At 44.5% G+C, this 22,217-nt stretch overlaps 1 protein-coding gene across 1 annotated transcript in view; it reads left to right on the top strand.

The window, feature by feature from the left end:
• smox (spermine oxidase) overlaps window positions 1-21,859 on the top strand; it is a 33,270-nt gene extending 11,411 nt beyond the window's left edge. Inside the window, exons 2-7 of the mRNA XM_083634682.1 lie at window positions 6,188-6,419; window positions 8,956-9,182; window positions 13,605-13,778; window positions 15,553-16,285; window positions 19,468-19,628; window positions 21,362-21,859. Of these exons, the coding sequence (XP_083490808.1) occupies window positions 6,212-6,419; window positions 8,956-9,182; window positions 13,605-13,778; window positions 15,553-16,285; window positions 19,468-19,628; window positions 21,362-21,514 (1,656 nt within the window). The 5' untranslated portion in view covers window positions 6,188-6,211 and the 3' untranslated portion in view covers window positions 21,515-21,859. The remainder of the gene's footprint in view (window positions 1-6,187; window positions 6,420-8,955; window positions 9,183-13,604; window positions 13,779-15,552; window positions 16,286-19,467; window positions 19,629-21,361) is intronic.
• Window positions 21,860-22,217: the final 358 nt, after the last annotated feature.

Below are 22,217 nucleotides of genomic sequence, written 5' to 3'. Positions count from 1 at the left end.
AGGCTCAAACTGTCAATAGTGTTTGGCAACATGGAAACGACTCTATACATGAGTATTATTCTCCAGGGTTTACTGTGGGACAGAGAAAATGTGCGTATGAAGAGGCGAGAGGAGAGAGAGAGAAAGGAGGACAGCACAGCGCTGTTGACACACAGTGCAAGCTTCCCTGCTTCCCTGCTCCTCTCTCTCTCTCTCTCTCTCTCTCTCTCTCTCTCTCTCTCTCTCTCTCTCTCTCTCTCTCTCTCTCTCTCTTTCCTCGGCTGTTCACGCCCATTTTCTCTGTCCGGAGAGTGGCTCATAATGGCTCAGAGCCGGCTTCTGTCAGGGGAGGGAAATCTCCGAACCGAAAATCAAAATTGTAAATAAGAGTTATTTTTGATAAACTGAGCACACAGGGGTGATTTAAATACTTACTTTGACCGAGTCAATTTTTTTCTCAACTTAGAAAATTGTCATATTAACCCTTAACTCATTGAGTGCCAGCCACTTTTGGAGAGCGGATGCTCCCAGTGCCAGAGTTTTCAGAGCGTTTTCAGTGATTTCTCGAGGCCCACAGAATATTGTGTGATATTACTATGTAAACACCGAACACGCACAAGAACGAGCTGGCTCTATTGTATCATCAGCAAAAAAAAGTTTATTGATACCATTTTCCGTTCTTTAGTTATGAGCCGGAGAAGATAGGTTGTTTTCAGCGTTTTCAGGCTTTTCAAATTATTAGCTGAGATAATCCGCCTTTTGTGAAATGCAGCATTTCAAGCACATTCACTGAGTCTGAAGATAATATTTTCTGATGTAGTGACGTAGTTGTTGTGTGATGCCCTGCGTGCACCACCCCCCTCCCCCCCTCCCCCCGTAAACTCCTCCCCACACTGCACACAGCCTCACGCAACCATTATATTTTCGGAGTGCTGCGTTTGTGTGCTGCTGTCGGCTCTCAGCGCCACAGCAGGGAAGAGCCAACCCGGATTGCTGAATGGTTTGGCGTCAGGGGCTGCTTTCCTGGCTGCTAATCGGGTGGAGAAACTATACAGACAGACAGACAGACAGACAGACAGGGACAGAGGGGCTCAGTTGTGAGCGCGGATTGACTCCTGTTCGGAGCCAATGTCAGCTCCCGCGACAGAGCAAATGGCTCTGGGAGCATGCATCGGTTTGTCTTTGATCCACGGCTTTTAGGCTGTTTCTCGGACCTGTCTCTAATCTGGACTGCACCGAGCAAGCACTGTCGCCACCTAATGAGTCCGTAAAATAGGTTATACACCTCCAATAGCTACTATAGTTGTACAGGAGCTGCGGAAGGCTTTGATCGACGTCCCACCGTCAAAAAACGCATTGGACGTCGAAGGACGTCCGTGGCACTCTACGTCACTATTTAATTGGACGTCGAAGGACGTCCATGGCATTCAATGAGTTAACGGGGGTATAGAGCTCAAACAGCTCTCTTGATACCACACTGTGAAACTATGGCGCATTGATATGAACGGTGAACAGACCATTTAGCTAGGTGTCCATTATCACTGTACAATATCACTTTTTAATGGACACCTTGCAGCCAATCAGAATCGAGTATTCACCCAGACCATGGTATAATTCCTGTTAATGTTTGTGTAGGTCAGATCAAGACCAATATTGACTTTTATCCCTTCTGCGGCTGGTGTGGCCTCCAGCCACGGGAGCGGTTGGTGCGTTGGGAGTTCACCTGTTGATTTGTGGTGGTATCATTTAAGGGTTGTTGTGGCACTGATAATAGTTTGGTGGATTTGTGTTTGGGAAAATAAAGAGGGTTTCTTTTGTGTGTAATTAACCTTTTTGTTTCTCACTGATGGTATACTCCCAGTGCATCAGCCTGCTGACTGGCGTGCTGCGCCACCGCAGCAAGACAAACTAACTTAACCTTTTGCCCCTATATTAATAAATAGCCTGAAATTGGCATCTTGACCCACACTGACTGTTGTCTTCATCGTTGAAGTTCACCTGTATGCATTAGAGCCTACCCAGGGTTCACATTATGTGTGCAGTGCAGTGCAGTGTACAGTGCAGAGGGCCACTGCCACAGATTTATACGGAAAAGATCATTTTATGTATGCAGACTGCAGAGGGGCATTGCCACAGATTTTGGGGCCCATGAAAAGATGATATTCTGGGCCCCCACTATCCCAGGCCAACTTTCAATGTAAAGCTCTTCCTTTGCGGACTGGCTGATATGATCATTAATTGATTATCTTTCAGGGCATATGGTTATTTTTGGATGTCGTGACACACAACTCTACTATCTGAATAGATGATAACCAAAAAACTGACAAAATGAGGAATGGCATAGGGATATTATTTGAAAATTTCAGTTTTGTTTGACAACGCAACATTATTCAGTTCAGTGGGATGAGCTTTCATTTGATTACTTAACATGTGATTTTTTCATACGTGAGCCACGTGAGAATGCTACTCACCTACTCCTCCAGTCCAGGCCGGTTCACTGGGTGGGGCATTTTCGGGTGTCTGGGGTGCTGAATATCAATTGAAATTAAGTGAATTTAGTAAAAAAGTACAGCCTGCTAGAGTGAGACTCAAGGCTGGCTTCATATAGGGTCCCATTATTAACACGTTAATTGCCAAGAACGAGTTGAGTCGTCAAACACAATCCAGCTGTTCACTGCCAACGACGAGTTGAGTCGTCAAAAAAATGATTTTTTTTTTTTTGACCGTGGGATGTGCATCTAACCCTTTTACATCTCTTATATAATTATTGGAGCCACCGAACGTTTACAACCCATTCCACCGACCCACTAAGTGGCAACAGTGCTCTCCTGACTAGAGGAAGGCAAGCATTTTTTTAACTTGTCACGCCATTCTCACCCCAGCCATTCTCATGAAAATGGATGGGGGAAAACGCTTTCTTTTTCGCGCTGATTGCTGGCGATGCGGGATTGCAAATTTACATAATAGATTACAGTTGGAACACACTTTGAAACACGCAGCATAAATATGACCAGAATCGCAAAAGCTTCTCTCAACCAAAACTCCAAGAAGCGAGCGAGTCCATGCCGACTTCCTCAAACAGCGGCCGTGCAGACAGGCACAGGACAGCAGCTTCTTGGCTGCAGTGGCCGTCACAGTCTCAGTGCTTTGAACGCCCACGGAGGGAGGAGTTGAAGCAACTCTCCCTCTCGCTCTCTCCCTCTCTCTCTCTCTCTCTCGCTCTCTCTCTCTCCCTCCCTCCCTCTCTCTCTCTCTCTCTCTCTCTCTCCCTCTCCCCCTCTCACTAGGATTAAACCTAGTGCGTCTCCCTCCCGAGAGGGAGGGAGAGAGAGAGAGAGGGAGGGAGAGCGAGAGGGAGGGAGAGAGAGAGAGAGAGAGGGAGGGAGAGCGAGGGGAAGGGAGAGAGAGAGAGAGAGAGAGAGAGCGAGAGGGGGAGGGAGAGAGAGAGAGAGAGCCAAAAATGAATGGTTAAAGTGACAGTTCTATCGAATTTCACAAAAAGCCGTTTATCTCTGAATATTTTTTCTGACGCTAAAACCATGCTGTATTCAACTGCTAATGCTTACATAACTACTAACTCTACAAACTAACTCTTTTAGACAGAGAAAGTACACATTCTATTAGTACTTTTGAGATATTGTATGTTCACAAACTCCAAGCAGAAAATAATCCTCGGCTCTTGTAAAATGAGCCACAATCCTCAAAAAACGGCTTGGCAGAAGCTACCTACAGCAAGAAAAAAACGGCTGGCAGTCAATGTGTTAAAATAATGTTACTTAAACCAAAGTAAATAGCTTATTGATGCACGTTGGAGGAGAAAAGGTATTTCAACGAATGAACCAGCATCCTTGTATCAAAATACTCGTTGTGATGTTATATGGCGTGAAACTGTGGCTGTAACGCATGCTGCCAGATCCACATGACGATGCGTGCGTGGATCTTCTAGACCAGGGATGTCAGAGATACGGCCCGCGGGCCGGATCCGGCCCACGGGCAGGTTTCATCCGGCCCGCGAGATGTTTTGGAATATTAAAAAAAAATATATATATATATTATTATTATTATTAAATTCGCACCCCATTATCATGAACTACGTGTGGCTAATAAGCAAGCTAAGAGTTCATTCACAAGTTAATTAACCTGCACTACAAGGAAGTATGTCAGTAGGTCATCAGGTGTAAACAAAGCCGCCATGATGCCACGCTGGAATTGAATCGCGCATTCAGCTACCTACCAAAAAACAAAAGAATCAACAAGATCAGGCGCGGACTACATAATCGGGCACGTCGGGCAAATGGCCTGGCCTGGCCTGCAAAAAAAAAAAAAAAAAAAAATTGTGCCCGCAGTCAGGCCACTCACTGAACAGCAGGCCAGGCGGCGCCTACTGGTTTAGTAGTGGTTTTATTACTTTATTCAGGATTAAAGTGGGTGCATCTCATTGTAAAATTGGACTTGGCCCAAATTGGGCTTCAAACGGCCCAAATTGGGCTTCAAACGGCCCAAATCTGGCTTTAAACGACCCAAATTGGGCTTCAAACGGCCCACATCTGGCTTCAAACGGCCCAAATTGAGCTTTAAACGGCCCAAATTTTTCTGACGCCGGCACGCGCGTCGGCCCGTATCGGCCTGGCCTGCTTGGTATCTAATGCCGGCCTGAATTATGATCCCAGTCCGCCCCTGAACAAGATGCTGTCGAAAAAGAGAAAGGTTGACACGGAATGCAGGCAGTTTCAAGAGAAATGGAAAGAGCAGTATTTCTTTTGTGAAGTAAATGGGTAAATGAGTCGAATTGATTTTAGTTAAAAAAAAATCCGGCCCCCATGAGGTCTCAGTTGAACAAATCCGGCCCTCTACCTAATATGAGTCTGACACCCCTGTTCTAGACCATTTTCAAAGGGGTGGGGAGTGGGGCGAGTACCCGAACAGCAGAAACGTTACTCGAGTACTGACGTTATGAACGAGTGCTCGAGTACCCGAGTACTCGCGCCCATCCCTAGTCTGTTCAGAGACAGATGAATCGACAGACCTGTGTAAGGGCCGCAGATGAACAGAGCAGCTGGTGTATAACAGAAGAATGTATAGATAGACACAGCTGTAGCTTGATGTTCAGAGCAGCTGGTGTATAACAGAACAATGTATAGACACAGCTGTAGCTTGATGTTGGGAAACAAATGAATTCATTCAACTGTTTGACCTCAACTTGAGGGAAAAACAGTCTTTTTTCTCTTTCTTCGGCATAGTACCATGTGTGCCGCCACGTGTCCAGTGTTGCTGTGGTAACAAAGCGAGGAGTGTGTGTAGTTTGTGTGTACACGTGTGTGTGTGTGTGTGTGTGTTGTGTAACAGTAGGAGTGCGCTCTCTTACCTCAGCAGAGTTGATGGATTTGCTTGTATCTGTAAAGACTGAGGAAATGGACCCATTTAATTCTATCAAAAACTGGTAGCGGGAAAGCAAATGACTGTGAAAACTAAATCACAGTCACAGTTGACTAGAACGTATTGTCCAGTAGAACATATTGTCCAGTAGAACGTATTGTCCAGGGGAAGCACTTATTGTTTGCTTGCCATTTGATTGTTTTCTATCTTTGTCTAATAGGAAAACAGGACTGTGTCCCAGCATGCACACAGCTGTCCATACATTCAAAGCAAGCCAGGCTTAACATACTGGAATAACAAAATAGCTTGTATTCATTCTTATTTTTGAGTAGCTACAGCACCAGTATAATTAGAGCGATTAGGAAATTTATTTTTAGTTGGATAGTCGAGGCTCTGACAGCAATAACCGGGTTGTCTGAAGAATCTTTTATGTACTTTATGGTTTTATCGCTTAAACGTATTTGCTCTATTCCCTTCTAAACTTGTTGCTTGTTTTCTCTTGTTTTATTCAGACTTTTACTCTTTCTGTCTTTTATTTGATGGAAAACACTTTGTAACTTTGCTTTGAAAAGTGCTAAATAAAGAAATTATTATTATTAATAATAATAATAATAATAATAATAATAATAATAATAATAATGCTTGACAAATAGTGATCATGTATGTATGTATGGGATGTTTCATCTCATAATTTCCCTCTTTTTAAATTAAACTAAATTGCGTGTGTGTGCGTGCTTGCGTGTGTGTGCGTGAGGTGAGGTCCGGTCTCTCACCTGCTGGCCCCCTGCGCTATGCGGCCTTCTTAACTTTGCTCCTCTCCTTTGTTCCTCAGACCCCCTAGGAGAGCTTGGACGGCATGCAAAGTTGTGAAATTTCGTCAGACAGCACTGATGACCCTCTTAGTAGCGGCCTACGCACTCATCGGCAGCCTCGAATAGTGGTGATTGGTGCGGGCTTGGCCGGCCTTGCTGCAACTAAGATCCTACAGGAAAACGGCTTCACGGATGTCACGGTCCTAGAGGCATCAGATCATATTGGAGGGAGGGTTCAAAGTGCTCAGCACGGTGAGGAAACATCTCCCTACAGTATATTTGCATTCAACCTATGCTTCAATTGCAGACTCTGACCACTGCACACACTTTCTCAGCAAATCAGATTGTGGTCCACCCAGCCTCTCGTGGGATAGCTCTGGTCCACCCAGCCTCTCGTGGGATAGCTCTGGTCCACCCGGCCTCTCGTGGGATAGCTCTGGTCCACCCGGCCTCTCGTGGGATAGCTCTGGTCCACCCGGCCTCTCGTGGGATAGCTCTGGTCCACCCAGCCTCTCGTGGAATAGCCCTGGTCCACCCGGCCTCTCGTGGGATAGCCCTGGTCCACCCGGCCTCTCGTGGGATAGCTCTGGTCCACCCGGCCTCTCGTGGGATAGCCCTGGTCCACCCGGCCTCTCGTGGGATAGCTCTGGTCCACCCGGCCTCTCGTGGGATAGCCCTGGTCCACCCGGCCTCTCGTGGGATAGCTCTGGTCCACCCGGCCTCTCGTGGGATAGCTCTCATGCCGACTCAGCATCCTTTCAGTATCTCCTGTATAGGCACATTGGCGAAGCAGGACTTTTGACTGATTTTCTTCAGATCCGATCACTGTTAATGCAATTTGAACAGGCCCCTTCATTACTGCAGAGGTGGTACTTCCAGAGGAAACAGTGAAGTGTAATCACACCGAGTTTCAGACTACCTACATACACAGAGTGCAAAAACATTGAATTACTGGTTTAATTAGGCTGTATGTGTTTCTCATTTTACAGTTTTAATCAGTATATTCAAGTTAAATGTGAAATGGCTACATCATACTGCCATGAGCCCGACTGCAATGATCTGTCCTCTGCCATGTCATCTCTCTGATTATACGGCACAGGTGTGGGTTATTGTATCTTTGCTCTTTCACCCACTCACTGTCTAAAACATGCTCATCATACTATAATGCGAGGAATGTCTGTTTATATGTTTGTCATTCGCATATCTTGAGCGCCGTCCGATCGACTTCACACTTGGCGGGTGTTTAGCTGAGGAGCAGAGGGCGTGCAGTGTCGGATTTGGTGCAGTTTGGACACGTGACATGTTCAATATTGATAAACTTTGAGTAAACAAGCGAATAGCACTCTGTGCAGCAGCGGGACTCCCTAAAAACACAGTATTTCATGCACATGGTAAAGTCCTACACCTGTGGGGCTTTTATTTCAACAATAGTAGATACGGTATGTTGGTGGTATTCTGTCTGCTGGATTATGAGAGAACAAACGTACAACACAAATTGGGATTACAATGAGCCATTCTGCAGAACCAATTATTCCTTAATAATCCTTAATTGGCATATTTCATGTCAAAGTGCAATACATCTCTTTTTTTCTAAAGTTACATTATCATTGACCAGCAATTAATTGTCCTATTGATTGGAAACCTGAAAGGAGCCAGTCATACAGTATATCCATGCCCTCAGCATAATGGACTAGTAATCAGTGGACAAGGTTTTTTTAAGCTCCCTCTTTACTGTTACTTCGGATAGAATGATAATGGGCATCATATTTGTTTCCCCAAATAACCACAGTTTATACATTATGAACAAAATTGAATTACGGGCGTATTCCATGCTTTCCTTGTTGTATAAAGTAGATCTCATGCTAAAGCAGGTTGATCTATGAAGTAGATCTCATGCTAAAGCAGGTTGCTTATGACCGATTGACATAATTCCAATTTCTCAACATTGGTAAAAATAGACAAGTATGAAAGACATGTTTCTGTGGCACCCCCACGCCAAACAAGGTGTCTGTCATTATTCTAATTTGTGCCGATTATGTAATCATTAAGGCATTCTGCAATTGTTGCCTCTAGCATTAGTCTCTTTATTCCATTCATTCATTAAAAAAATCACTAAAGGAGCCTTCGTTGCATGTGTGACCACATCATCCTGAGGAAAAATATTAAATTGACGACATTTGAATGTTAAAGCTATATGCTGTATCTAAGATCTATATCCATCTCTATATCTAAAGCTATATCAAACTTTGTTTTACCACAGCTTTTAATTAAATCATATTGAGACTGACTTCTAATATGGAGAATGGGGAATCTATCATTCCAATTCTGCGCCCTGAACGCCTGTTTCCTGCAGCATGTAAACTTTGAGGAGCATGTCAAGTTACCTGGAACTTTTAACTCAGTTTCCTGCGCAGCTCCTTCAGATTAAAAGTTTTCTGCTGACAAACTAACAGGATGCTTTTATTGTGAAGTACGTATAGGAAGTGAAACGTGTTTATCGCTTGATAGCGTGATTAGCGGAACTTTTTCTTTTTCTCTCCCAGTGAATCAGTTATAAACACAGCGGAAATCTTAGCAAAGTAGAGTACAAGCAGAAACAGTAAATGATATCTGAACGTAAAAACAGGGAAGTGTAGCATTTATTAACTGTAACTGGGGGGGGTTAGAAAACAACATAATGGGGCTTTAATTGAATCAAACCCCTTGTTGAACTGTGTAATTATAGCACCCAAAAGTCTGCTTGTGCCACCTGATCTCAGTGCCTTGCCTTTATATGTTGCGTGTGCAGGAGAAGCGACTTTGGAGCTTGGAGCCACCTGGATCCATGGTGCTAACGGGAACCCAGTGTACCACCTGGCAGAGGACAACGGCCTGCTGGAGCAAAGCACAGATGGGGAGAGGAGTGAGGGACGCATCAGCCTCTACACCAAGAATGGAGTGGCACACTACCAGACCAACAGAGGAGAGAGGATCCCCAAGGACCTCGTGGAGGAGTTCAGTGACCTGTACAACGAGGTGAGATGACACAAGGGCACACGCACACACACACACACACACGCACGCACGCGCGCGCGCACGCACACACACGCACACGCGCGCGCGCACACACACACACACACACACACACACACGTACACACACACGTACGCTTGTAGCTGAATAGATGTTATTACTATCTGTCCTAAATGTATACAGAGATTGGAAAACATTTTTATGTTGTTATTTTTGGCCTGAGTGAAATGTTACATGGCCTCTCCTGATTCTAAATATAGCTGAATTGCTTGCTTTGACCAAAGCTATTTCTATAAGCATTTTACAAAATGTAGATGGAGAAATGAATGGCAGATGAAATCGCTTGCTGAACGTGGAAGAGGGCATGACTTTGGGACTGATTGAGACATATCTGTCTCTCTTTCTCTCGCACGCACACTCATACACACACACACACACATACACACACACACACATACACACACACACACACACACACACACACACAAGCGCTGCTTATCTTGGTCAGCTGGACGGGTTATGTGTTTGATTTATTGTCTCTGAGCCCTGTACTAATAATCACAGCATCTTGATGCTCCCATCAGCATTGAGACACATCAGCGGGTAAACATTCTTCTCGGGTCTCGCTGCCGATCAGAACATGCTCATATGTATTGATTTGCAGCATGTTATGACTGTACATGGCCACATAAGGCGCTCCTGCTAGACTATGGCTGACATTGTTTAACTAGGTCATGACTCATGTCTGGAAAAACGCTTACAGCGAGAAGACGGTATAGCACAGATCGAATGATATAAACATGCGAGCGGAAGGAAGTGAACACACACACGCGCACACCTGTGTTTTGCCTCGTACAGTCTGCTCTACTGCTGACCACTGAGCAGCTGCACTGCACAGTTAGGTGCTGGGTGCCTTGCTCGAGGTGCCTTGCTCGAGGGCACCTCGACAGTAGTTGTCGAGGAGGGAAGGGATAGCACATTTTGTCCTCTTTTTCCCCATGTCGAGTTTGTCCGATAAGACCGGTGATCGGAGCCTGCAACCTTCTGTTCACAAGCTGAGCTCCATCACTGTTGTTGTGTAGGCTATTCCTGACTGTACTGCAGCTCTTACACATTCTATGGAATTATTCTGTTAGCATCACTTGACTATACACGAGATGAGTCACTAATGAGATCATTGTTTGATTTCATTGAGGCTTGAGACATCACTCATCACTACACTACCAGGCTAACATCACTCACACTACCAGGCTAACATCACTCACTACACTACCAGGCTAACATCACTCACTACACTACCAGGCTAACATCACTCACTACACTACCAGGCTAACATCACTCACTACACTACCAGGCTAACATCACTCACTACACTACCAGGCTAACATCACTCACTACACTACCAGGCTAACATCACTCACTACACTACCAGGCTAACATCACTCACTACACTACCAGGCTAACATCACTCACTACACTACCAGGCTAACATCACTCACTACACTACCAGGCTAACATCACTCACTACACTACCAGGCTAACATCACTCACTACACTACCAGGCTAACATCACTCACTACACTACCAGGCTAACATCACTCACACTACCAGGCTAACATCACTCACTACACTACCAGGCTAACATCACTCACTACACTACCAGGCTAACATCACTCACTACACTACCAGGCTAACATCACTCACTACACTACCAGGCTAACATCACTCACTACACTACCAGGCTAACATCACTCACTACACTACCAGGCTAACATCACTCACTACACTACCAGGCTAACATCACTCACTACACTACCAGGCTAACATCACTCACTACACTACCAGGCTAACATCACTCACTACACTACCAGGCTAACATCACTCACTACTACACTACCAGGCTAACATCACTCACTACACTACCAGGCTAACATCACTCACTACACTACCAGGCTAACATCACTCACTACACTACCAGGCTAACATCACTCACTACACTACCAGGCTAACATCACTCACTACACTACCAGGCTAACATCACTCACTACACTACCAGGCTAACATCACTCACTACACTACCAGGCTAACATCACTCACTTCACTACCAGGCTAACATCACTCACTACACTACCAGGCTAACATCACTCACTACACTACCAGGCTAACATCACTCGCTACACTACCAGGCTAACATCACTCACTACACTACCAGGCTAGCATCACTCACTACACTACCAGGCTAACATCACTCGCTACACTACCAGGCTAACATCACTCACTACACTACTAGGCTAACATCACTCACTACACTACCAGGCTAACATCACTCACTACACTACCAGGCTAACATCACTCACTACACTACCAGGCTAACATCACTCACTACACTACCAGGCTAACATCACTCGCTACACTACCAGGCTAACATCACTCGCTACACTACCAGGCTAACATCACTCGCTACACTACCAGGCTAACATCACTCGCTACACTACCAGGCTAACATCACTCGCTACACTACCAGGCTAACATCACTCACTACACTACCAGGCTAACATCACTCGCTACACTACCAGGCTAACATCACTCACTACCAGGCTAACAGTAGCTGAATGCTGAGAGCTGAAACGCTTGGTTTGGTTTGTCCAAGTAAAACTCTTTTCATGAGGATTTTACGAAACGTCAATGGGAAATTAATGGGGAATTTCACTCCCTAGGCCCCATTGGGAACGTCCTACTGTAACGGACCTACTGTAAATCGTTTTAAAACCGATCTTACATTTTTTTTTCTTTCTAGTCGTGCATATTTTAAGCTCATACATTTTTTGCTACAGTGTTTTAACTGTTGATGTCTTGTATTGTCCTGTCTAGTGTCTGTTCCTTATTGGACCCCATTGGAAATAAGCTGGCCTTTTACCAGCTTAATGGGCTATCCAGGCATGCATCTCTTGTGATGTCTGTGTATTTTTTTGTCATGATATATTTGGATGTTTGATGTGTATGTGTACTTGTATTTGCTTGAATGCCAAATAAATAAATCAAAATCAAAAATGTATCGTCAACAATTGCTAGTTAAATAATGCCAAAACATTACATGCAGTTGCAACATACCCTGTTTTTGGAATGAAGAAGCTACCTGCCAACACTAGTACGCACATTCACACTCAATCTGTAAACGACTCAACTCCAGGATTCAGTTGACATCATTTTGAGATGAATCTGGTCAGGCGTTATTCTATTGGCACTAGGGCTGTGAATCTTCACTGGCCTCACGATTCGATTCGATTACGATTCATCTGTCAACGATTCGATTCGATTCGATTAAACGATGCATCACGATGCATCGCGATGCATCTTAAATCGATGCATCACTTTTTCCGCAATACATGATTTATTTTTTCTCACTTTCTTTTTTCTCACTGTGTGGCTACTTTTAAAATAAAAGTGCATTTGGAATTGCATTGTATTATGATCCATAATTAAAATAAACAACTGCATGTAATTACATTCTATTTTATTTGATTAATTTTTTTTTTTTTTTTTTTTTTTAATAATCGATTTTTGATATTTGTTAATCGATGCAGAATCGTGCACGTCCGCATCGCGATGCATCTTATAATCGATTATTTTTGACACCCCTAATTGGCACAGACATGTTTGAATCAGTTGGCTTTGATTCACTGATGAAATGTTTTCATTGCGGAAAAACAGAGAGCTTGCAAAGAATGGGGTCAATTAGCATTGGGTTTAATTTATGCGTGCATAATCAGTGCGTTAAGTACCTTCAGTTCAACACATACAACACTTGTGTCACAACACCCCTCATTTGCAATGCAAAGCTGTAACAGATTCTCTCATTTGAAACGAGTGAGGATGTTTAATTCTTCCCTTCATAAAAAATAACCATGAGGCCATAGTTAGGGATAGGAAGGTGGTAGAGAGCTGGGATTTGAGGGGTGGGTAGTTGGATAGGCTAGTGGGAAGGGGGGGTGGGGGGTTGGATGGGTGGAGGGGGGGGGGGGGGGGGGTAGGGGAAAGGGGGCGTAGCTAGCGATAGGAAGATGGTAGAGAGTCGGGATTCCAGGGGTGGGTAGGAGGAGTGGCTAGGGTGGTCGGGGGGGCGGGGCAAAGAAGAGGATGTGAGTTAGTGGAAAGGTGCCATAACTAGGGATAGGAAGGTGGTAGAGAGTTGGGATTCGAGAGGTGGGTAGGGGGAGTGACTATGGGAAGATGGGTGGTGGCGGCAGGCGTGGCGCCATAAAGCTGAATGGCCACACCACTGCGCCGTGGGCTTAAAGGTTTGCACCGGTCTACTCTCTTCGCTCTCTGTCCTCTCTTCACCCTTTCGTTCCTCCCTTCCTTCCTCCTCACCTCTGTATGTCCTTCCTCCATCTCTCTCCTGATGACCCTCCTCCTCCCCCTCAGGTGTACGAGCTGACTCAGGAGTTCTTCCAGAATGGGAAGCCTGTGTGTGCTGAGAGCCAGAACAGCGTTGGCGTCTTTACACGGGATGTGGTGCGCAAGAAGATCATGCTGGATCCGGATGATTCCGAGAGCATCAAGAAGCTCAAACTGTCCATGCTTCAGCAGTACCTCAAGGTGTGTGTGTGTGTGTGTGTGTGTGTGTGTGACTGTGTGTGTGTGTGTGTGTGACAAAGAAGAAGTTCCATCATTGTAATATTATCAAGAAGTACAATTTTCTTATTTTTGAAAAATGTCTGTTTATGATTCATGTCTGTCTATTGTACAGAATCTTCCATGGTCTTGCTCCACCATCTGATCATTTAAACAATTTGTGACAAATCGCAACACTTTGACAAGATCAACACGAGGCTCCACTAGAGTGGACTGTTGTATCCAATTTCGGTCCACAAAGTTTAGCCAGACTGCTATTACAGTCAAGGCAGCAGGGCTGAGGAACACTCTGCCGGCTGTTATTCAAGGCTGCAATAGTTTTAAAGCTTTTAAATCTTCTGTTAAAAAATGGCTGAAGGAAGGGAAGTCCTGTAGTCATTAATGTAGTGAAATATTGTGATGTTATTTTGATTATATTTGCTGCAGCCTACACAAGGCAATGTCTGTTGGTAGGTAGGTGCACATTTAAGATTCAAGATTCACTGTAATAGGCTTAGCCAATGGCATTAGCTAGCTACGTTAGCTTGTGCTTTTGAGTAGGGGGGGTCAGAGGAGTTGTATGAAACACGTCTCCTACCAAAGGCTACACGGACCAAATTAAATGAGGCCTTGGAGAAGTCAGCAAGTAAGTTGGACTAACATTACAAGTTCTGAAAATGTGAGCCTTCGTTACTTATTCCAGCTAAACGGTATCGGTTGTTCATATTGTCTATGAAAGGCAGCTGCGCTAGGCTAACGTTAGCGTTAGCGAGCGCTAACATTAGCGCTTTACCACCCATGCTGGAATGAGACATATTTTCAGAACTTACCACTTCAGTCCTACATCCTCGCTCATTTCCAAGTCGTCTCGTGTCTCGTCCTGTGGTCCCGAATCCGTTATTCCATGAGACTGGTGTGTAGCCAGGGAGCCCAGAGTTTCAGCTCCAGCAGGCAGCGATCTCGCAAGACTGCTGCTGGCGAGCCGGTTGCCGTGGACCCCTTGGTCTCTAGTGATTGGTTAGGGAAGGCCAAAGCCCGCCCCCTCATAGGGATCATCTGAAGTGCAATCTCAGACTAGAAGAGGAAATTAGTTTATGAGTTGACAATTCAGTCTGAATATCAGGCTAACACAATATATCTAATCTATCTCCTTCACATTATCGGGTGAACCATTCATCAAATGAACTTCAAACTTTCCGGGTGTCTGTCTGGATCCTCAGTCAGTGCAGTGTCGAATTTGGTACAACTTGGTCCCGTCAAAGCGGAGATATTAATGCTCCGCACCACCCGCCGCTGTACAAACAAGCGCATCCACAACCCACAGCCTTCTGGAGCTGCGGGGTGGAGTAAACAGCTCAGCACAGCGAGAAGTCTGGCTTAACATGGAGGCCTACGTGGATTTAGTCATTCGAGGGACTGCAGTTTTTTGCACTTCCGCGTTGGCTTTATTGTTCAGCCTTGGAGGTTGCCGCTTGGTCCACACATGAAAAAGAGCGGTAGCTCAAAACATCACAAAGGAGCTACAGTGAGCTGCTTTTCTTGTATTCAAATGATCTATAACCAACTGTCAATGTGAATACTGTCAATGTATTGTCATACTGTCAATGTGAATTCAATGAACATTTATTGTCAATGTGAATGTGCATCCGGGCATCAGTTCAAAAGCTGCAACAGCCTGCAGGCAGGTATTTTGGCTGTATTCATTTAAAGAATGTAATTTTCTTTTGATCATCTGTGTCAACGCTCTCCTCCCTTTCAGGTGGAGAGTTGCGAAAGCAGCTCTCCCAGTATGGACGAGGTGTCTCTGAGTGAGTTCGGCGAGTGGACAGAGATCCCCGGCGCCCATCACGTCATTCCGGGAGGTTTCATGAAGATTGTGCAGCTCCTGGCCCGGGATATCCCCTCCCGCACCATCTGCCTTAACAAATCTGTCCGCTCCATCCACTGGAACTACTCTGCCCACCGACAGGAGGAGATCGCCACCAACCAGGACAACAACCACAACGAAAACAACCGCGGCTGCCAACCTCATGAGGACGCCCTCCTCCTGGGTCCCCCCATCTGGGTGGAGTGCGAGGACGAAGAGTGGATCGCGGCCGACCACGTCATCGTGACGGCCTCTCTGGGCGTGCTGAAGGAGAGCCACGAGGCCATGTTCTGCCCCTCCTTGCCGGAGGACAAGGTGCTGGCCATCGAGAAGCTGGGCATCAGCACCACCGATAAGATATTCCTGGAGTTCGACCAGCCCTTCTGGAGCCCCGAGTGCAACAGCATCCAGTTTGTGTGGGAGGACGAGGCCCAGCTGGAGCAGCCGGTGTACCCCGAGGAGCTGTGGTACAAGAAGATCTGCAGCTTCGACGTGCTCTACCCGCCCGAGCGCTACGGCTACATGCTGAGCGGCTGGATCTGTGGCCAGGAGGCGCTGCTCATGGAGCGCTGCGACGACGAGACCGTGGCCGAGACCTGCACGGAGCTACTGAGGCGCTTCACAGGTCACACACGCACGCACGCAAGCTCACTCACACACGCACGCACGCACGCAAGCTCACTCACGCACGCACACACACACACACACACACACACACACACACACACACACACAGAAACATACATATGCGAACAACAGTCACCCATTAGAAAATAGTGTCCTCTGTAGAAGCATTTGTTAGTGTTTGATAGTCTAAAGACAATTTCTCAGTGTCTCATTGAATTCTACTGTTTGTTTTTTATTATGATATGGTATGAATATTGGGTTCCAATTTGTATTTTTTAATTAACTTCAGTCCTCATCATAAATACCAAATATTCATTAATTTTCATAATTTTAACCCTTTAAATGTCAGTTTGTTCACATAATGCCACTGTTTTACAGTGTAACAAAAAAAGACAAACAAAATATATATGCACTTACTGTACTATATGGAAACACATAAAATCCATAAAAACTGCAATTTGGCACCTAAACCCACCCCCCATCCCACTGCCATTACACCATAAATTCATGAATTTTAAACAATGGCTGGAGCTCCAAAAATTGCACTTTTAATGGGAGTCAATGGGACCTAAAAGGTCCCCAATATAATCATAATAATAATAATCTGCACAGTAGACAATTTTTGTCTACACAGTGTTAAAGGCTGAAATTCCAAAAGTATTATTATGATGATTATTATTATGATTATTATGATGATTATTATTTTTGCCACATGGCAAGCATATTCACAGCCAAAATGAGCAAAAACCGACAACTTGAAAGGGCCCAGGCCATTTACAGTCGGTCCCTTGCGGGGTTTAATATTAACCGAGAAAGTCTCTTAAGAACAAAATACTCTTTGCTTTGTCCTTGTTGTGACTCATATAGATGGATTATGGGCATCATGTTGCAACACCAAACAATAACTTCCTGTTCCTTTCGAGTTAAGCGTGTACAAGGAACCAGTGACCTAAACTAACACAATGCCCTTGGTAGGTTGAACTGCATCACTGCTCCTGGGTGAGTCACAGTGACTCATTGCTCTTTGTGCTGTAGATGAGGGAAGTGACATAAGCTTTAGCTGCCAGGCTCTTTCCCAGAAAAGGCTGTCAGATAATGACTCAGGAAGTTTGTATCTGGCAATTTAGCATCTCATACTAACTGGTCTTGTGTCAGTCCCACCACACTGATGTGAGTGGAAAGACCAAGCTCCAGGGCAAGATCATAGAATTGAACGGCACAGTGTCAACGCGACAGGCTTTGAGTTGTAGAGTGAGTGCATCACACACACACTACACAAAATGGCGTGGGTGCTAAAGTATCTCACTCTATTTGTCTTTCCACCCTGAACGCTGTCTTACTGCGTGTAAATAGTGGCCACGAAAGAAAAAAGAAGAAGGCAGCTACAGACATCTAGAGCTTACAGAAGAAAACCTTGACTCACCTAATAGAAAACTAATGTTGACAATGTGACATTTCTTCAAAAGAATGCATGAAAATGATGTTCCAAAGACTAAAACATAACTTGAGGATCTGTCCATTATGGTTACATAGTGTTATCTCACACACTGCTTTTTTTTGCCCTACCTACACGATGACACATTACAGCATTGTATGAGCAACGCTCAGAGCCCCAAGCAGTTTCCGGGCCTTGTCTTGCAGTGCAGTTATGTCATAAATCATAAAGAAGAAAAGAAAACATGTTGCATTTCTTTTTTAGACATGCTGAACTAATACCTCTACCTCTACATGATACCTCTCATCTCCTCTGTGCTCTATGTGCAGGCGGCGTGCTGCAGTTCAGTCAAGTTCGCTGAGTTCTTGTCAGTTGCGATGCGAAACGCAGAATTGAATGTTTTGTTTTGATAATGTTTTGGCGAAATTTTGAACGAGACATGTAGAATGTGATTTCGATGTTTTAAGCTTTGATTTGGTTTTGTTTTCCTCACGAAAGCGCGAATCACCAATTTGAAAATACGAATAAAACATACTTTCGGGCCTGCAGACGGGCTTTGGGGTCCAGAGGTTAAACGGGGGTACATAATGTCATGAATTTACCTGATGCTCGATCATTTCACACACTAAATTGAGCCTCTTCTCTGAAGTAGCTAAAAAAAATGATGATGAATGTTATTAAAAGCAGCAGTTTGTGAATTATGTGCAACAGCTCAACAGGAGACAAAGCCCAGTCTATTTTGTATCTGACAAGTGTTTCTCCTTCTCGGTACACAGTTCAAGTTCCTCTTTCATTTATTCCTAACAAACCACTGTTGCTGCTGTGGTCCAACGTAAAAAACCTATCAAACAAAGCACTTCCTTTGTGGCAGAGCGTTTTGCATAGGTAAGACCCACTTCATACCAGGTGTTGAGAACATACTGTAGGTGCAAATGTAGAATCTCTGATGAAATTACTATTACGGTGAATCGGCGATAGCATAGCACCAAAACAGAAATTGAAAGGCAGGCTTAAAATGTTGCAAATTAATGGGTCACAACAAGGTACCTTTAGCACGATGTAAAAAAAAGCAGAGACTGTCACTTTATGAGAAGCTCAGTGGGGTTCCTAGATGAGTGATTCTCAGCCCTTTTCATATCAAGGACCCTAATTTAGCCACAAGCCCCACCCCCCCCACACCATTTTATATTTTATGAGATTTTTTTTAGGAGAACATCTTTATCGTCTATATGGTTTTATGAATCCTGTGATTAGGTCAAATATGACCATTCTTCTACATTCTCTAATTGTCTTAACTTCTTGTCAATTAAATCATGGTGAACTGGTGGCTGGGGGACCCCCTGGAAACCCCTCAAGGTACCCCTGGTGGTCCCCGGACCCCATGTTGAGAACCGCTGTCCTAGATGCATATTGTAATGTGCATCCACCAGCTGCATGCAGTCAAACACACATTTCACACACACACACACACACACACACACACACACACACACACACACACACACACACAGGCAGGCACACGCATTTCTTATTTAGGTCAATGTGGTCTAATCCCCTCAGCTGTCACCTAATTGCATAGAGACTAGCTTGTGCCTCTGCTCTGAGAGGGTCAGGAGTTGATTAGTTTTGGCAGACTGGACTTGGATGTCCCAGAGAATGGCCTAACCTTGGCCTAGCTTGTAGTCATTTAAGTTCGCTCTCACTCTGCTTTCTCTCTCTCTCTCTGTGTGTCTCTCCATCCACAGGGAACCCAGACATTCCAAAGCCAAGGCGAGTCCTGCGCTCCTCGTGGGGCAGTAACCCTTACATTCGGGGCTCCTACTCCTTCACCAGGGTGGGCTCCAACGGTGGGGACTTTGAGAGGCTGGCCATGCCGCTGCCATATGCCAAGAGCACCAAGGCCCCGGTGAGGAGGACCACAACACTATATCCAGTATCTGTGCCAGTCTGGCTGCCTGGGCAAAGCAGACCAGTCAGCCCCTGCATCCAATCTGTCTGCAAAATGTGTTGATCCTAAATCAAAGGAGAATATTTTACTCAATTGGAAGTCACAATGAAAGCATATTGGAGAGCATCTTGCTTCTATATGCGATGTATCTCCTGTTGAAATAAGATGTGGAGGCGGGACATAACTGTAACATGTGGAGAGATTGTTCAACTGTGTAAACCAATGGGATAGGGGGAGAAAGGCGGGTTTATTTGATGTGAGGGGCGGGATTGTTCGTTTTCCTGGTAGAAGATGAAGTCATTGCATTTTCCAGGAAGTAAAAGTAATGAGATAAAAAAAAAAAGAGTGAAAAAAATACAATAAAATAAACTTTTTTTAAATCATAAATGATCAAATAGATGTATGTCCTAATAGAATGAGCTAAAAAAAAAAAAAAAAAGCATTTCAGTGTGGTTCTGACAATGGTACACCAAAGATCCAGGACAGTCCATCTCTGTGATCATCTTTGAGATGCATTAGTGTGATATCACAGATTAAGGGGAATTGGGACTCAATTTTCTCATGTTTTTGGCTACGAGCAACTGTCCTTGAAATACAAATAACACATTTCAAAACCGAGATTCAGACACTCGATCTTTTTTCATTGTCCCATTATACTATATCTTTGTTCTGATGCAGCCTGATAAAGAGCGATGGGCCCTATAAAACGATATCCTCGCTGAATTTACGAGTATACAGTGGGTTGTTTACAATCCGCTCAGGCACTGAGCTGTGTCATCATGAGCATGCCACAGCACAGCACATGCAGCTACAGCTGGTGTCAGAGGAGATAGGAATCCTGACTCCCAGCCAGCGGTCGAGACCCTGAAACCTGAGGGGGGCCTCTGGGTCTCCTGACTCCCAGCCAGCGGTCTAGACCCTGAAACCTGAGGGGGGCCTCTGGGTGGACGGGGGCGGTCTAGACCCTGAAACCTGAGGGGGGCCTCTGGGTGGCCGGGGGTCTCTGGGTGCCTCGCTGAAGAAAAAACATGGCCCTCTGCACAAGTCCTTCTGGCAGCAGGAGGCATCTGCCTTCCACAGATCTCTAAGGAGGGAGTCTGTGACTGTGACTGAAATAGACAGTAGTGACTGCAGCAGGCTGCAGGCAGGCCAGTAGTTTGATGGAGAAAGCCATTCTACGGCATTGGTACAAAGTGCCGTCCCACAAGCAAAAAACAAATTTAAAAAGCAATGTAGCTATGCAAAATATTAGATGTTTACTAAGACCATTCTATTATCTATTGAAACCTGAAATCATATTTGAGATAGCAGTAAACTTAATAACTCTGACTTAATACATCTTACTTTGAACCAATTGCGTAGAATGACTCGCACTGTATGTTGTGCGAGCGTGCGTTTAGAAAACATAAAGCAGGTGTGAGACTGTGTTGTGGTGCGAGACTCGTCGGGGATTCTCTGGGTGAAAATATCTTATAATGTGTGATCCCCTGTCACAGCTCAGTCATATTAGTGTGAAAACCACAATGACACAAAGACTCCTGACTACAAGACAGCAAGTTGTGTAGTGCAAAAAGAACAGCGACTGACAACTGGCAACAGTCAGCCAGGCAGCCATTAGTGTCTTGTCTTTTTTTCCTTATCGCCTTGTTTTGCTGTCTCTTCTCATTTCCTTCTCCTGTTCTTCTTCCCAGCCTCTGCAGGTCCTGTTCGCCGGAGAGGCCACCCACAGAAAATACTATTCCACTACCCATGGTGCATTGCTGTCAGGACAGAGAGAGGCCACGCGCCTGATAGAGATGCACCAGGACTTGCACAACGCTGAAACCACAAAGCCTAATATGTAACAAACAAACAACAAAAAAGAACCACTGACTAGTGAAAAACATACAATACTGTTGTGTTTTATGCTTTCTATCTTAAAAGAATAAATCGTTAAGTTATACATATTAAAGCATAGCTGGGGGCATTACATTGATAACAAATAAGTATTGTTATTATTATTATTATTATATACTGTATTGTAGATTCACAAGATTAGTTAGATTTTATTTGAGATGTACTGTTCAAAAGTTGCCAATGGTGCTGTCATTTCTTTATTATTCTTTTTTTAAATCAGTAAGTTCATGTTTATAATAACAGCGTTTCTAATTTAACTTCTTTTTGTAAGTGCCTTCTGTTCTTATTAATGTTATGTTATTTCAAAAATAATGGCAAGAATAAATAAAAATGGAGAAAGTTTAACAGAATAAAAAAAAGATTAATCATTAAACAGTCCTAGCTTGGTGTTGTTATTAATTATATACAGTATATTTTCCAGGGAGGTGATGGCATGTTGGGTGTGGCCACAGGCAAGCGTTTCCACCACCCCGGGTATCCTCTTTTAAATCAAGGAGAGAAAGTGAGTTTATGAGCAAGTGAGATATTCCACGATTAGTAACATAGAGAAGAGCTTCACTATCATCCCTGAGACAATGGTATAAGCAGTTAGGCTCAGCTTCAATATTTCTTCAATACAATAACAGTTAATTTGCATATATTCCCAATAGT

The sequence above is a fragment of the Poromitra crassiceps genome (assembly GCF_964638095.1).
Source record: "Poromitra crassiceps genome assembly, chromosome: 4".
In the NCBI taxonomy this organism is placed as follows: Eukaryota; Metazoa; Chordata; class Actinopteri; order Beryciformes; family Melamphaidae; genus Poromitra; species Poromitra crassiceps.
This window is presented reverse-complemented; position numbering and strand designations above follow the sequence as displayed.